The sequence below is a fragment of the Corvus brachyrhynchos genome, unplaced genomic scaffold, assembly GCF_000691975.1.
Source record: "Corvus brachyrhynchos isolate BGI_N302 unplaced genomic scaffold, ASM69197v1 scaffold90, whole genome shotgun sequence".
NCBI lineage: Eukaryota > Metazoa > Chordata > Aves > Passeriformes > Corvidae > Corvus > Corvus brachyrhynchos.
In genome coordinates this window covers 26,734-42,971 of record NW_008236932.1, presented here as the reverse complement: position 1 = coordinate 42,971, position 16,238 = coordinate 26,734, and the positions used below count along the sequence as shown (strand labels likewise).

The 16,238-nt window shown below is 39.2% G+C and overlaps 1 protein-coding gene across 1 annotated transcript in view; it reads left to right on the top strand.

Annotated features, from left to right (window-relative positions):
• Positions 1 to 16,238, top strand: part of DTWD2 (DTW domain containing 2) — a 62,546-nt gene that overhangs the window by 22,065 nt on the left and 24,243 nt on the right. Inside the window, exon 4 of the mRNA XM_008629177.2 lies at positions 6,781 to 6,970. Coding sequence (XP_008627399.1) covers positions 6,781 to 6,970 — 190 coding nt within the window. The remainder of the gene's footprint in view (positions 1 to 6,780; positions 6,971 to 16,238) is intronic.

Below are 16,238 nucleotides of genomic sequence, written 5' to 3'. Positions count from 1 at the left end.
GAGCAGTATATTTGCTATCACTATGGAAATGTTAGGGTAGAAACAACTATAGTCTCATATGCATGATAAAATACAATTTATTGGATTCATGTTCTTTTTAGGCTACTAATAAAATTTTGTAGGCAATTGTTTTTGAATAGTAATACTGTTCCACTCAGCAGTAATTTTGGGCATATATTGAACAGAGATAACAACTGTATCTAAAGTCTAACATGTCAAAAATTGGAATTATTTTAATTTTATACCATAGTTTTATAAAAAACCTTGTCACTATTGCATTTAAGTTTCATTTTATATTTTGTGACTATTTGCATGGGGTGGTTTTGCATTTATTTTATTTTTCTGAAAAAGTAATCTAATTCTCAAGCCTTCCCTCTTTGCAAATATTCACACCTTGGTGATTCTGGATGCTATGATAAAATTATAGATTTTAATGAAAGAAAACTTACAAGAAAACAGATGCAGATATCTCTGCATCCACCACCCTGTGGGGATGGATGTGAGGACAATTACAAATTTATCTGCATTGCTCTCTGAAATCAAACTACACAAAGTGCTGGATTCTGCACCTACGATGGGGCAAGTCTGGCTGTATGTATAGACTGGGGAATGAGATGCTGGAGAGCAGCGCCATGGAAAGGGACCTGGTGGTCCTGGTCATGGTGAGTTAAACATAAGCCAGCAGTGCCCTGGCAGCCAGGAGGGCCAGGAGGGCCACCCGTGTGCTGGGGGCATGAGGGACAGCATCCCCAGCCGGTGAAGGGAGGGGATTGTCCCATTGTGCTCTGCTCTGGGGCGGCCTCACCTCGAGTGCTGGGCGCAGGTCTGGGTGCCACAACACAGAAAAGCCACTGAGCTGTTAGAGAGTGTCCAAAGGAGGGCACGAGGATGGTGAAGGGCCTTGAGGGGAAGCCTTGTGAGGAGTGGCTGAGATCACTTGGTCTGTTCAGCCTGGAGGAGACTGAGGGGAGACCTCACTGCAGTTACAACTTCCTTGTGAGGGGAAGAGGAGGGGCAGTCTCTCTTGTGACCAGTAACAGGACCTGAGGGAATGGCCTGAAGTTGTGCCAGGGGTTGTTTAGGTTGGATATCAGGAAAAGGTTTTTCGCCGAGAGGGTGGTTGGGCACTGGAACAGGCTCCCCAGGGAAGTGGTCACAGTACCAAGCCTGTTTGAGTTCAATAAGCATTTGGACAATACTCTCAAATACATGGTGTGACTCTTGGGGTGTCCTGAACACGGCCAGGAATTGAGTCAGTGATCCTTGTGGGTCCCTTGCAACTTAGCATATTCTATGATTCTATGGTTCTATGATTCTATGAAATCTCAGGATAGTTGCCAGCACTCCTGCAGTTCAGTGGTTTAGATCGGAAATTAATGGACCACTTGGGAAAATTTGTAGCTTCACTTTTGAAGTAATAAAATGCAATTTATTTCTGTTGATTTTATAAAGCTGTTTAATGTAATTTTATACAGTAGGTATGGCACTTTCTAGTGCTTTTTCACAAAGAAGACCTCTTACTATATCAAATACCAACTAATTGAGTTTTGCCACTTAGCAAATAATATAAAACTGTTTACAAGTTATGATTCTTTATTCAGGTAACTTTTTAGTGAGGGGTTTTGTGTGCTTTGGTGTCATTATGCTATCAAACTAAATTCACACATTTTTGCTCCTTACCTCAATCAAGAATGACTAGATACAGGCAGAGATCATCAGCCTGTCGCAGCTTTTGTTCATTCTGTGTGTGAAAGTAATTAGTGCTGGCTAATTGAACATGTGCTAATTTGCATCTGAAACTGTACTTTACCATATCAGATTTCAGATTTCTCAATATAATTTGGGTAACATGCTCTCTATTTTTCCATTGAATATTATAGCCTTCAGCTTTGCAGTCAATCCATAGCAGTTCCTTTCTGCCACTCCTTCCTCCTCACACTTTTCCTCTCCCTCAGTGTGTGTGCTCTCCACAGGCTGGAGCTCCCTTCTGGGCATATTCACAGGGAACACACAACAGCTCTTGCAGTTTACTCTCTACCAAAACCTTGACATGAACCTGGCAGAGCGTATGTCACATATGGGGAGACCTTCTCTCTCTCTACAACTACCTGAAAAGAGATTATAATGAGGTGGGTCTTGGTTTCTTCTCCGAAATAACAAGCAACAGACAGGACAAGAGGAAATGGCCCTCAAGATGTGCTTCAATGAGAGATTTAGATTGGAAAATGTCTTCACCAAAAGGACTGTCAGGCAGTGGAACAGGCTGCCTAGGAAAGTGGTTGAGTCACCATCCCAGGAGGTATTTATAAGACCTGTAGATAGGGAGTCTGGGGATGTGGCTTAGTGGTGGACTTGGCAGTGTTAAGTGTCCAGTTGGACTTGATTGTCTTTGAGGTCCTTTCCAATGTAAACAAGTCTGTGATGATCCTTGTGCTAATGTTTCTGTTCTTAAATATTACACCTTACATACAAAAAGTAGATAAATGATAAAAAAGTAGATAAAAAAGAGGCACTCTTGCTGGGTATCTCTTAAGCTTCAGTCCTGATCCTAAGGGCCTCTTTCTGAATGTGGAAATGACAGAGGGTTTTTGCCTTTATTTTTGTCCATTTTATTACCTGATGGGAATTAGTACCTTATTGGAATTATGGCAGTCTGCAGTCTTCCAAGCTCAGGAGTACTGAGAGAGGCAAAGGCACCTGCCTGTAACTAAGGTGAAATAGTAAAAATGGTAAGAAAAACTGAGAAGTCCCCATTAACCTGATGGTTTTCTACAGATAATATGTTAACATCTGTTCTTTATTATTAGTATTGTTTGCTACTAAATGGCAGTGTTATATTTCTAAAACTTGAATGCTTGCCTTTCACACCGTCAAAGTTTAACAGATCCATGTTGAATTAAAACCACTTAGAGAGTTTGAGAGCAACCGAGTATAGATGTGTAATGAAAATGTTTATGGTACGAAAATGGGATTATGTTTAAATTACATACTCAAGAGCATGCATCCCAGAAATAATAAAATGCTACTTGTCTTAAGTACAATCATGAGAATGTATAAATCTTCTGTGACAAAGTGGTTGGATATTCAGGCATGAATGAAACATCTGAATAGCTCTGCTTAGCAGAGATTGTTGTCACACTAAATGGATTATAAAGGCCTGCAATACCTGCTGCATGCCAAAACTAAAGCTGATTTGTAAGAGAAGCAAGTATTGCAAGTATTTCTCTTATAGAGTTCAAGACGGTAGTTGTATTTTACAACCTAAATTTTAAATTGTGTCATCTGTTTGAACTTTATGTTAGCTGCTGGCCATGTCTAGCAGATAAAAAAATTTGTATTGATATATTTATAGAAATTGATTATCTTACTTTTCATTATTGCAATAAAATCTTACGTGGATTGAAGTGGATTACTAAAACGGTAAATGATACAAATTGATTTCTCTTGGGAATTCCAGCATTTTCTAAAGTCTGGAAAGTTCTAATGAAAGTACTGGAAATGTCATGATGTCTGTATAAAGGATTTTCCTTCAGCATAGTCTTTATAGAGGATATTCCTTCAATTACTTGAAATCATTCTGTTTTAAGAATAAGAGCAACTAAAGGCCATCATTGGCTGTTGATATTCGTTACATACGTACTATAGAATTACAGCATACCAGTGTGGAAGGGGACTTCAAGGATCACCTGGTCCAAATTTTTTTGGCAAAAACACAGTCTAGACAAGGCGCTAACCCTGTTCAGTCAAATCTTAGGTGTCCAGTGTTGGGGAAGTCATGGAAGAAACACTTGGTGGGAACTGAAGGGATAGAAGAGGAAAGACTAGGAGAGTTGAGATTGTTCATCCTGGAAAAGAGATGAGCTAATTGCAGCCTTCCAGTACAGGAAGGGAGCCTACAAGACAGATGGAGAGAGACTATTTGCAATGGCATTTAGTGACAGAACAAGGGGGAATGGATTCAAACTGAAAGAAAGTAGGTTTAGATTAGATATTAGGAAGAAATTCTTTACTGTGAGGGTGGTGAGACACTGGGACAGATTGCCCAGAGAAGCTGTGGATGCCCAGTCTCTGGGTGTGTTCAAGGCCAGGCTGGAGGGGGCTCTGAGCAACCTGGTCTAGTGGCAGGTATCCCAGCTCATAGCAGGGAGGTTGGAACTGGATGATGTTTAAGGTCCCTTCCAACCCAAACCATTCTATGATTCTGTGATGATTCTATGATCCTTGGATCAGTACTCATTGAAAACCATTGTTTTCAACTGCACTGTATTTTGAAGACTAAAACATCAGTTGTGGTGTTCATAATACGAACTTAAAGTGCTTCATAATCAATACGGATTTGGATTAGTTTGAAGAATTCTTTTTTTTTTTTAAATCCTTTAAGAGTGTTAATGATTTAAAATTTCTTCTGCCTCAGAATTGGGATAGTTGCTCTTTGAAGACTTGGGCTCTCAAGGGAACTGTGAAAATAAGGACCAGTTTTCTAGGTTTAAGCCTTGAGTAATGAGATGGCCCTTTGTATTTGATTTTATGTAGCAAGATTCTTGGTTAAACTAAACTGATACCAAATTACTGTAGTGTAAGTAAGGTTTAAAAAAACAGTGGGCAGAGAAGTTTCCATCTACTTCTGTTTGCCACAGGCTTATCTTACAGATTTCCTGTTTCTATTTACAATTGTTTTCCTGTTCATTTTGGGCAGAAAGATTGTTATGTTTTGGTTTTGTTTGTTTGTGTGTTTGTTCTTTGTAGTAAATGATGTTGACAGTAATGAAACACATAGTGTTGAATCAGTCTGGACTCTTTGCTTGAGGGAGGGGGCTGGCAGTGCGGGTGGTCACATGGTGGAATACTGTCTCTGGGCTTATTGGCACACTGAATTCCATTCCACTTCCATTTCACATATATCCTGTATATCTCATTTGAATCTTAATCTCAGGGTCTCAATGTCTTTTGCACTGCAATCCTGTCTGAACGTAACATTCTTAAAATTGTGTTTTCACATATTTCCTCAAAGAGTGCTAATGGAGTGCAGGTTTAAGTACACCTAGTATATATCGACTCAAAATCCATTATGAACCATTTCTTTCTTCCTTAGTCCTCCCCACTCCTACCACTGCTTCCCCCTACAAATACACATTCTTGCTTGATTTTTGCAGAAGTGGTGCAGGTGCCCAGTTCCTGGAACTTAAAAGCTCCAGGTGACAGTGACAATAGGAATTCCTCAGTGTGAACTTACATATTTACAGTGTGCATGTGTCCATGTCCATGATCTTATACCTAGTGGATCTTGATAGGTATCTTGATAGGTATCATACCTATCATATCTTGATAGGTATCCGACTTTATGTGCTGGCTGTTGTTAATCCCATTCTGATACACCTAAGATGTACTGGCTTCTCTTTCCACTTCACGTGATGTTTCAACTGCGTATTTCTCTTCTTGTCCTACCAAATCAGTTACTCCTTATAACCTCTGGGCTGCTATGCAGAATTATTTTCTTATTCTATGTCACATGCTTCAGACAATCAACCCTTGCTTTATATTTCTTCATGCTTTCTGATTGAGGCGATTCTGAAGATATGATACTGCTGAGATAAGTAACACGGTCTTTGTTACAAGGCTAGCCTTTTCTTGGGTTCTCCCCTACCAGTCTACTTGACTACTCCACTCTGGTGAGACCCCATCTGGAGTACTATGTCCAGCTCTGAAGCCCTTAACACAGAAAAGAGATGGACCGTGGACATGCTGGAATGAGTCCAGAGGAAGGCCATGATGAGAGGGCTGGCCACATCTCTTACGGAAAAGGCTGAGAGTCTGGAGAAGAGAAGGCTCCAAGGGAGACCTTATGGAAGCCTTTCAGTACTTAAGGGGGTTTCAAGAAAGCTGGAGAGGGACTTTTGCAAGGGCTTGTAGTGATAGGACAAGGGGAATGGTCTTAAACTGGAAAAGAGGTTTAGATTAGATATTAGGAATAAATTCTTTACCTTGATGGGGGTGAGGCACTGAAACAGGTTGCCTACAGAAACTGTGGCTGCTCCATGCCTGGAGTGTTTAAGGCCAGACTGGTTTGGGCTTGGTTTTTGAGACATGGAGTACTATTTAAATGACAATGTCTTTTAAGATTTTTATAGACTAACATCAGTGTTGTCCTGCAAAAACTTCAGGAGTTTCCATGTACATTAACTGTACACTTAATACACAGTAGTTATTCCTGTGGTGCCATTGACAAATGTAGAAGCCAACAGGAAGGAAGAAGAGAGTGTAAAAGTATGGCAACTATAACTGTAGAAGTTGGTAGAAGTAGTAATTTAAAAGAAGGATGAATTGAGATGATAACATTTTCAAAAGTGTCCTGTAGGTGTGGACCGTGAATTGCTAATATTCTCTATATATACAAGGTTAAAAATGGGATGATTGCAGTAATTTTATGCCAAGTGTTTGAACAAATTTTGCTAGAATAAATATATTAAATTTTGGTAAACAATTCAAAACTTGTTTGGTTCCAATAGACATTAGACTAGTGATTAAACATTGGAAAATATATGATATATTGCTTTATTCAGCTTTCACTGATTACTTTTGTGGGTGTTTTTTGACTGCCCCCACTTAGAAGCTAGGGAAGAACAAACAACTTCTGAGGTGTTGTAAGGAGAAAGTGATAGCAGAGAAGGGACATTTTAAGTAAAATTTGGTGGAGATGAGTGGGAGCTAGCATCTTAAGGTATTTGTATGTCATGAAAACTTTCAACAATTAATTTAATTTTGTGTTTCTGTGCATTGAAGGTATCCTGAATTAGCAACTGTGTGCAGAAATCCCAATACTCTAATTTTGTATCCTGGAGCTGAAGCAACCAATTTGGAAGAAATTGCAGTGGTGTCTTCTAGTCCATCTGTTATGATCATCATTGATGGAACATGGAGTCAGGCTAAAGATATATTTTACAAAAATTCTCTCTTCCGCCTTCCCAAGCAGGTGAGTTATAATACGTAGAATAAAAATTTTGAGTTTGTCTAATAAATGCTTGCTTCTGATCAATCAGAAGGGAGTCGTAACCAGCTAACAAGAGAAAGACAGCTTGAGCAATTATATAGAGCAATCTGTGAGATTGTAAGAAAGATGACTGTAAATACTGAGTGTTTCCACTTTTTCACTTGAAATTTGTTTTTGTATGGTTTTGAGTTAGTGTATGTAACTTCATAGTGAATCATTGTTTTGCAAAATTGAAAACTAATTTGTGTAGAAAATTTTAGTGTCTTGTTTAAGGTGTTAGAACACATAGATTGAAATAATCATTTCTTTTCCCCTGCATAAGTGTTTTACATTGCAGAAATAGGAAAGCAGAAAGTTGAATTTTTAGCCTGTTACGAAAGCATCACACTTTTCTCATATATGTGGTCTCCACCATACCAAAAACTCTGTCTCAGCAAATGTGTGGCAAATACTGCTCAACTGGTTGCATGAACAATAATTTTTGTGTCTCTTTCTTAAGTATTTCCATAAGACTAGGATTATTTGTCTAGGTGTAATTTTTTGACAAAGCTGCCATTTTCATGCAGGGACATTACTGAAAGTGTATATTAGAAAAAGTATTAATACCAACAGTTTTATTAATGGAAAAAATAATTCTCTTCATCATTGGATCATAATTAGTATCCCTGAGGCTGTTAAAATGTTTATTTTATTAAATAATGGACAGCAAACTTCTGGATCATTTTACATACAAATAGTGCTTTTAAAATTATCAAATGCTGCCTAAGGCAAATTGGAACTAATAAAGACTTTGAAGTGATAGAACAAATGGAAATAATGTATTGAAAATATACTAAGATACTACAACAAAAAAGTCGTGGAAAATTGAGCTGTAGTATTACCTATGATGCATGAAACCTTATTTAACACAATTATTAAATATATAAATAATTAATGTATATTTAAAAAAATCCAATAAAACCCAGTTTGTTACTTTACTGTAGATTCATTAGATTTCATTAAGATACTAAAACGTATCTGTGTGGTACAGGAAATGAAAAAACATTTCATGTTTACAAACAAATGTGTTCCTACCATAGGAGGTTATTACACCAGAAAGACTAGGTGTAGATCACATCTACATGTGATTTTATAGACACCTAATTTGCCCATAACTGTTTCCTGTATTTTAAGATGTTTTGTACAAAATTTCATAGCTGCAGGAGCAGATGTAGGTGTAGGATCTATAACCCTCTGTACATGAACATGGATAAAACACATAACGATGTGACAGCCTGGAGAGCTGCTTTTCCGGATGGACGTTGTTAACAGGGTACTGTGTACCTCCACTCCCTGCAGCGAGCACCTCTGTACAGGGTGTAAGACTTTGCAGAAGTGAACGGCTGGATATGGTTTGTCACTGGGGTGAGTCAAAGACTTCCTTTCTGAGAAAGTTCAGATGCATTGATTTATGAAACAGTGATGCAAAGGAATCATACGTCAAGCTCTAGGGAAAAACAGCAGACAACAGGAATATAAAAAACATTCTTAGGAGATTTGCTTCTTTGTGCATACTTGAATTCTGTCTTGCATCAATTGCAGTCTTTAACAGTTGCAGTTATTAATCAACACTCTACTTTTTATCTGGTCCTTTATTTTAAGGAAAGGTATATTCTGCCATCCCTACCCTTTTTTCTTTATTGGAATTGCGTTGCTACTCTTATTTTAAAGGGTTTACATTCTTAGTGTTTCTGGCTTTTTACTATTTCTGTATTACTTCTTGTTTTTTGCATCATAGTTCATATTTAAATACTCTCTAAATGGTTCTCTATTTGAAAAGAGTATTTGCTGGTCATGTCTTGAAACTTTGGGTTGATACTGCAATTTTGTGAGAAGAAAGTGAGTAGAATATCACTATATTTGAAATTCAAGAAGGCCCCAGAGAGAGAATGAGGTAGAATATGACAACAGCTAAATAGATGGAATGTTAAAGGAGAAGAAGATGTGATTCCTATGGGCATTATCTGTAATATAAAAAGAAACTAAAATTATTCAATAAATGGTGATTCGAGCTTTTAATCAATATTCTGGAGGTAGAAAAGAGTTTTTTAGTAATGAAGAGGTTAGCGATTCAAAATTGCAAGATGTACTACAAAGACACCATAGATTGGAGGCATTGGAATAAATGTTTAATTGTATTACTTTAGAGCTTTGCTGATTTAGGGTAATACAAACTGCTATGTTGAATGATTTTCAAGATTTTGTGGGATATTTTAATAAACTTTGGTGTTGTTATAAATTAGTATTAAAATCCTGAGATCTTCAATAAAAGCTCTTTTAATTAACAGCTCAGTCAGCAGAGCATTTTTCTTTGAAAAAAATGTTAAAAGAAATTTAAATTGTGCTCTTCCAGAAAGCCACAGAGGAAATATATTTATGAATCTAACATATTTAACTTTATCAGAAAGATGTAAATTTATGTCTTTGATCCATAATCATTCTTATTGTGTGGAATTTTTTCATAAATTACAAAGCATGAGCTTGGATGAACTTTATAGCAAAAACTTATGAGGCACTGGGCTTAAGATGACTTTACAGAATCACAGAATCAACTAGATTGGAAAAGACTTTTGAGGTCATTGAGTCCAACCTATGACAGAACACCCCCTTGTCAACTTGGTGGTACTGACACCAAGCACCACATTCAGTTTTTTCTTAAACACCTTCGGGGATGGTGACTCCAGTACCTCCTGAGCAGCCCATTCCAATGCCCAATCACCCTTTCTGTGAAGAAATTCCTCCTAATGTTCAGCCTAAACCTCCCCAAGGACAGCTTAAGACTGTGTCCTCTTGTCATATTTTTAATTGCTTGGGTGAAGTGACAGAGCCCAGCTGGCTACAATATCCTTTCAGGGAGTTGTAGAGAGTGATAAGGTCTCCCCTGAGCTGCCTCTTCTGTAGGCTAAACACCTCCAGCTCCCTCAGCTACTCCTCCTAGGACTTTAATAGTCTTTAATATGATTACATTGATTACATATGGTACTCTATGAACTGGCACTGTCTGGAGAAGCACATTATCCCAGGATGTTTTGCATAGCCACGACTGAGAAAGAGGTTGCACACTGCAGGCTATCTTTCAACAGCTGCTGTTGCACAGGGGATACAAAGAAGGTAATCAGTTACCTTGGAGGAGGTAATTGATGCAATTAGTTTGAGAGAAGAACTAGCTGGTTGGCCCAGTTCATGTGGTGGTGTATTGTATGAAGCAATCACAGACCACTGTGGGTGAAGCTGCTTCTGTTTATGAGGAGAACAGCCCAGCGTAGTGGGAAGAGATGGCTAAACTCCCCACTTTTGGCCTTCTACTCCTTCAGCACCAAATAAGAATTAAAAAAGTTAACCTAATGGCAAACACATATATAAAAAGTAGACAATCTATCCCAAGTGCTTACTGTTTTATCAGAAGTAGGTAATACAGAAGTAATTTTTATTCATGGATAAGTATTGCTGGGCCACTGTTGTAAATCCAGGAATCTGCTATCCCAAACCTGAATGAATTATTTCTATCACCTGATATTGTTTTCCTTTTTTAATGACCCAGTGAAAATCTTTAGGTCATCATGCTTATGCTGGGTAACTGTGGAAAATAAATATTCATCCCTTAAAAATATTGGAGAGTGCTACACAGTTGATTGTTAGCATTCTTGGTCCTTTTTTGGAGGGGATGGGAAATGGGAAATAGAGAGAAAGTTTACAGGCACTTTCTGGATAGTGTGGTTTATTTCTTTCTTATTATTTTTGCCGTCTTCCTGGTCTTGTGGCTGCCCAAGGTACAGCCAGATGAGGACAGCAGGGTCCCTGCCTCGTGGGGCAGCCTCGTCCTGCCCCACTCTTGGGGTGGTTTGGGGTTCTCTTGCTACGCCATTGTGGCAAAGCTGGTTTCCAGGGCTGAATGTGGTGGGACATGAGGAAGCATGTGATTGTTCTGAGGCTTTGATGGGCTTTGCACTGAGCCCTGTGCCCACTGGAGGGGAGATTGGTCATCTTTTAGATGAACGCTTTAAACCCCTTGTTTGCTGTATGTGTTTGCCCCCCACCCTGGACCCCCAAGATCCTGTGTTTGTCCCAGGGGTACTGTGCTGCTTTCTGTGTGAGGCCATGTCAGTGAGTCCTGCAAGCACACATTTGTCCTTGCTCACCTGTCATCTCGTCTGGCTCACCCTTTGGGGAGGGAGACTGTAGAGTCCTCCCATTGCCTTGTCTGCCCTGCTGGCAGTGACTCAGCCCTGGGGGTGGCTCAGCACCCTTCAGGGCACACTGGCTCTGATTTGGGGCTCAGCAGAACTTTTGCACCTCTTGGATCCCATTTTTTCTGGTGCCCCATGTGCTCCTTTCTCAGAGGATAGGAGCTTTGGGTCAAGAACAATACATACCAGTGTGTGAGGCGAGACTGAGCAGCAGTGGCACTGGGAGCTGCACCATGCCATGCTGATGCCAAGGGGACTGTCCCTGCCTGGGTTCTGGAGCAGCTCTCACCACTTTTGTGTCATCACATTTTATTTTGAGAATTTTGGTGGGTAGGGAGAAGAATTCATATTCTGATATTCAGGTACTAATAAATAGTTGTAAGTGAATGTAGAATGGTGTGTGAGAACTGTATTTCCCTCTAATTTTAAGCTTAGGCATGACCATCAGTCTAGCTAACAGTCAAGAAAAATTCGCTTTTAGGTAGTCAGGAATGGGGCATAAAGTGTAGTTCACTGTTAATAATTCTTTTACTTTTTCTTCCTGTGCTGTCATGCATAACATTTATACCTAATAATCTGTAATGCCTTGACATGTTGTAGTGACAAAATACTTTGTAAATATCTCAGAAGACTATATAATATTTTCATGAAGTTAGTGTTCCAGTTTTACTGTTGTCATTTGCACAGATTGTTTAACTTCTTGTTTCTGCCTTAACTTACTGTTAGTCTGAATGGTGCATGAGTGGGGTCAGTCTGAGGTTGGGGAAAGCTTTATATTCACTGTGACTCTTAATTTGTTGATGCACTCTTCTGCTGCTTAATGGGCGTAATAATGTCAGCAGCATTGTACCAGCAAATCATCCTGTTTATCCATTCATCACAGCATTGCTGTTATTCATATATTCAATACCTCATTTTCTTTTCCCATAATGCCTTCACAATTTCTGACACATCTATTCTTTTTTCCTTATACTTTCTTTGTTACATGAAAATTGGTATCATCAGCTGAAATCTGGTTTCTTAAAACAAATTTTTAACCTTTGAGCATTACTGTTTTTTGTACAGCTTTGCACTGTATGCTTAAACCTGCTAGACTAGTAGTGAGCATTTGTGAATGAATGCTTGTATTGTCAAGCACTGGTTCTCAAGCAGGTTGATATTTTGATATCCAATTTAAGATTATGCTTGTGATGTCTCTTGCTCTTCCTCTATCCCTTCTCACCCTTCCATCCCTGAGGTGGAATTTATTTTGTAACCTTTGGGCTGTCTTGGAGTCACTTTTAAACATTTTAAGAGATCTGTCTGCAGTCTTGCATGAGCTTTTGAAAAATAAGAGGTAGTTCTGAGATCAGGGAATCATCAGTAAATCTGACTCACTGTAACTGCTGTTCTAACAGTTGAAAATAATTTGTATATTTCTGCTCCTGCAAGAGAATTCAGAGTTCCAAATACCATATTGAGAATGTATGGCAGAACCACCCAGAAACTGCAAGAATGTATGTGTACAGACTTTGATTGTTATTCAGAGGTTTTGACAAACACTGTCTCTACTGTCATTTTAGTGAACATTTAGAGGTTTGGAGGCTAGAGTTTTTTTTCAGTATTGAGAGTGTCTATATGCAGTAACCCTTGTAGAAAAACAACCTTTAATAGTCAGAAATTATTTCAACTGATGCAAAGCAAAGCTTTCTATATGAGCATTTTTAGTGATGGCCATGTAATTTAAAATTGTAATTCTAATTTTTTTGATCTGTTCACCTATCTCAGAAAAGGTGCTAATCTCCTGTGTGTTAGACTGCATGACGTGTATAGAAGGTCTTGCATCATTTTCTAAGGAGAAAAAGTCATTCCTCGAATGCTCTAAACTTCCAGGACACTTGATGCAAAGGAAGTTCTTGAAATAATGATGAAGTATCCAGAATGATCTTTTGGCCACAAAATTTACGTTCAGCTCAAGAATTGTCAGTTTTCTGAGGACAGTCATGTCATTGCCTTCTCACCCAGTCAACAGTGAAGACTCAGGAAGTCTGAACATCACAGTCTAAGATTACCACAGTCTCTGGTTATTGCTTGAGTACTGCATATTATTGGCTGTGTTTCTGCTTATCCTTTCACAAGCCTAGGTAGACTGCAGTAATACCTGTACCAAATATAACTTAGTGGAAAATCGGATTAAGAATAGGATGAGGAGATCAGGGATATATATGCAGTATTGGTCTAGCTCAGTGCAGCTGTTGAAAACAGATGACATATCTCTCAAGTTTACTGGAGCTGTTTACCCACCTGCTTCATGGCTTCTTCAGAAGCCATCTGACTGAAGCAGTGTGCAGAGGTCACTTTTTGCCGGTCCCTCACCAAATACCCTCAATAAAACTATGTGTCATAAGAAGAAATTCTGTCTTTTACGGTTTGTAGAGAAGTTGTTAGTGGAGCCTGCGGTGGATGCATGTTGTTCAGCATAGTCTGAAGCAATACTGAAGGTACACTAATTAAGTGACAAAATGTTGTTATGACATTAAGTTATTTAAAGCGGTAGTGACAAATCTGTGGAGAGTTGTATAGGAAGTGTGAAGTTCAGTAACAGGACATTAACACAGCACAGGATATTCACTGTTAATGAAAACATGTAAGCCCCCCCCCCTTTTTTTTTTTTAAAGCTCTTAACTGGGCACTTGTCAGCAATGAGATTTTGGGATTATTATAACAAATTTGATGAAAACCTCAATTCAGTGCCCAAGAGCTAGATGCACATCTGCTTGCTTGTATGTATACCTGCTGTCCCTTTCAGGTGCAGAGGCCTCCTATTAAAAAAACTGCACAAAAATTCACAAACAACTAGAAGGGAGCTCAGGCATCTAACTACATTATCTGTGTGTGTTTTGGACTTACATGGAAGACAATATTTCAGATCCTGAACCAGATCTGGAGTTGTTAAATTGTCATGCACCTAGGCAATACCATTGATGATGAGATTTTTTCTGCTTTGAAATCTTTGCACCAAATACACCTTGAACAATTCTTGTAGTAAAAAAAATTGAAAAACTATTTGTTCGTCCAGTACAGAAATTCTTTTTAACTGTTAATTGGAACAGAGATTCCAATTTGTTGACCTGTTTAGTAGTAGTAATCAAATACGATGATAGATTAACTTTATACAAGACTCTTAACATGCAGTCTTTGTAGACTTACTTCCATGACATGTAAAATAATACCTGTAAAGCCCCCCAAAAAAGGTTTCACAAACCTCTTAGAAGGGCTCACACTTTTTCGTGTACTTGGAGTTAGACACAAGGGAGAAATACTGACAAGACATCCTCAAGAGGTCAAACAACAAAAAAAGCTTTAATGGCAACTTCAGAAAACCAGAGAACTCTGGCAAAAGTTTAAAGCAGTACACAATCAATATAAAACACTTCACAAAACATTAACTTGGTACCCCATTCAACTTAGCAGGCTCCAAGCCCATCCCATTTTAAGTCTCTTGAAACTCCAAGAAAAGGAAATTAGAAGAAGAAAGAGAGAAAGAAAAGCTTTAGAAAAGAACAAACATAACTACCACTCCTGGTTCCAGCGGTGTTCAGCTGATAGAACGTCCAACCGGAAATAGTGTCAAGACCTGTGCTTGCCTCATGCCCTGGCTAAACTACGCTTTGGCTTTCCTGGCCCTTTCCACAGGTGGGACTTCCACTCCTCTAGCCACTCCGGGGCAAGATTGGGGCTCCAGGGGCAGGTGTGGAGTATTGCCTCTGGTGTGCCAGGAATTGACAGCCAGTGCAGAGCTGGGATACAGGCCTGGGGTGGGTGGGCAGGGCAGGGCATTGCCTCACCAAAGGCAAGGCCTGACCTCCCCTTTTCCCCACACATGTGCCCGAAATGTTCCAGCGAACAATCAGGCCAGTCTCCTGGATCCCTTCTCCAGCATTTATTTGTACCAGAGTTCATTGCAGTTCACCTTACCTGCTTTTTACTGCTGTGGTGATTAGTTCATGGTCTTCTGTAGTGTATACAAAAATCTGTCTTGAAAATTGAGGAAGCATAGGATGGTTCGGGTTGGAAGGGACCTTAAAAATTGCCTAGTTCCAATCCCTTTTACAATGGAGGGACTATGCCAGTGGACAAGGAAAGGGCTGCAGGTGTCATCTATCTGGACTCCTGTGGAGCTTTTGACAGGGTCGCCCACAACATCCTCTTCTCTAACTTGGAGAGAGATGGATTTGATAGGTAGACTGTTTGATGGATGAGGACGTGTGTGGACTGTCATATCCAGAGGGTAGTGGTCAGTGTTCCAATGGGGATCAGTGGCAAGTGGTGTCCTCAGTGGTCTATACTGGGAGCAGTGTTATTTAATGTCTTCAGTAATGACACAGACAAAGGGGTCAAGTGCACCCACAGCAAATATGCAGATGACACCAAGCTGAGTGGTGGGATGACATTCCTGAAGGATGGGATGTCATTCAGGGGGACCTGGACAAGCTCAAGAAGTGGACATATGGACACCTCGTGAGATTCAACAAGGCCAAATGGAGGGAGGGTGGAATAAATGATCCTTAAAACGTCCCTTCGGATTAAAATATTCTATAATTCTATGAAAATAAATAAATAAAAAACCCTGAGGTTTTTATGTCTTCCTGTGTGTGATGGGCTTTCAGCTCAGGTATCCTTGCCAGATTTTTCTCAGAGTAGCTTAATTTTTTTTAAATTCAGTTTCCATTGTTTTTCCAATTGAATTTAGGTGTTCTTTGTTACACAGTTTGATGGGCTTGGAATGAACTAGAAAATGTGATCTGCTAGTCAGTGAGGTAAATGCTATTATATTCTTTCTTTCTTTAACATTTTTTAAAGCTGTTTTCTCATATTTATATGAGATCTTAGGAATCCTGTGGTAAAATGTATCATCATGAAGCTGTTAAAATAGATTGTACATTTGCAGCCTATTAAAGGTAAACATAATGGTTTTGAGGGAAGACCTTCAGGGTGATTTATGAACTTGTTTGTGGCAATAAACGGCAAAGTTTCAAGGTACC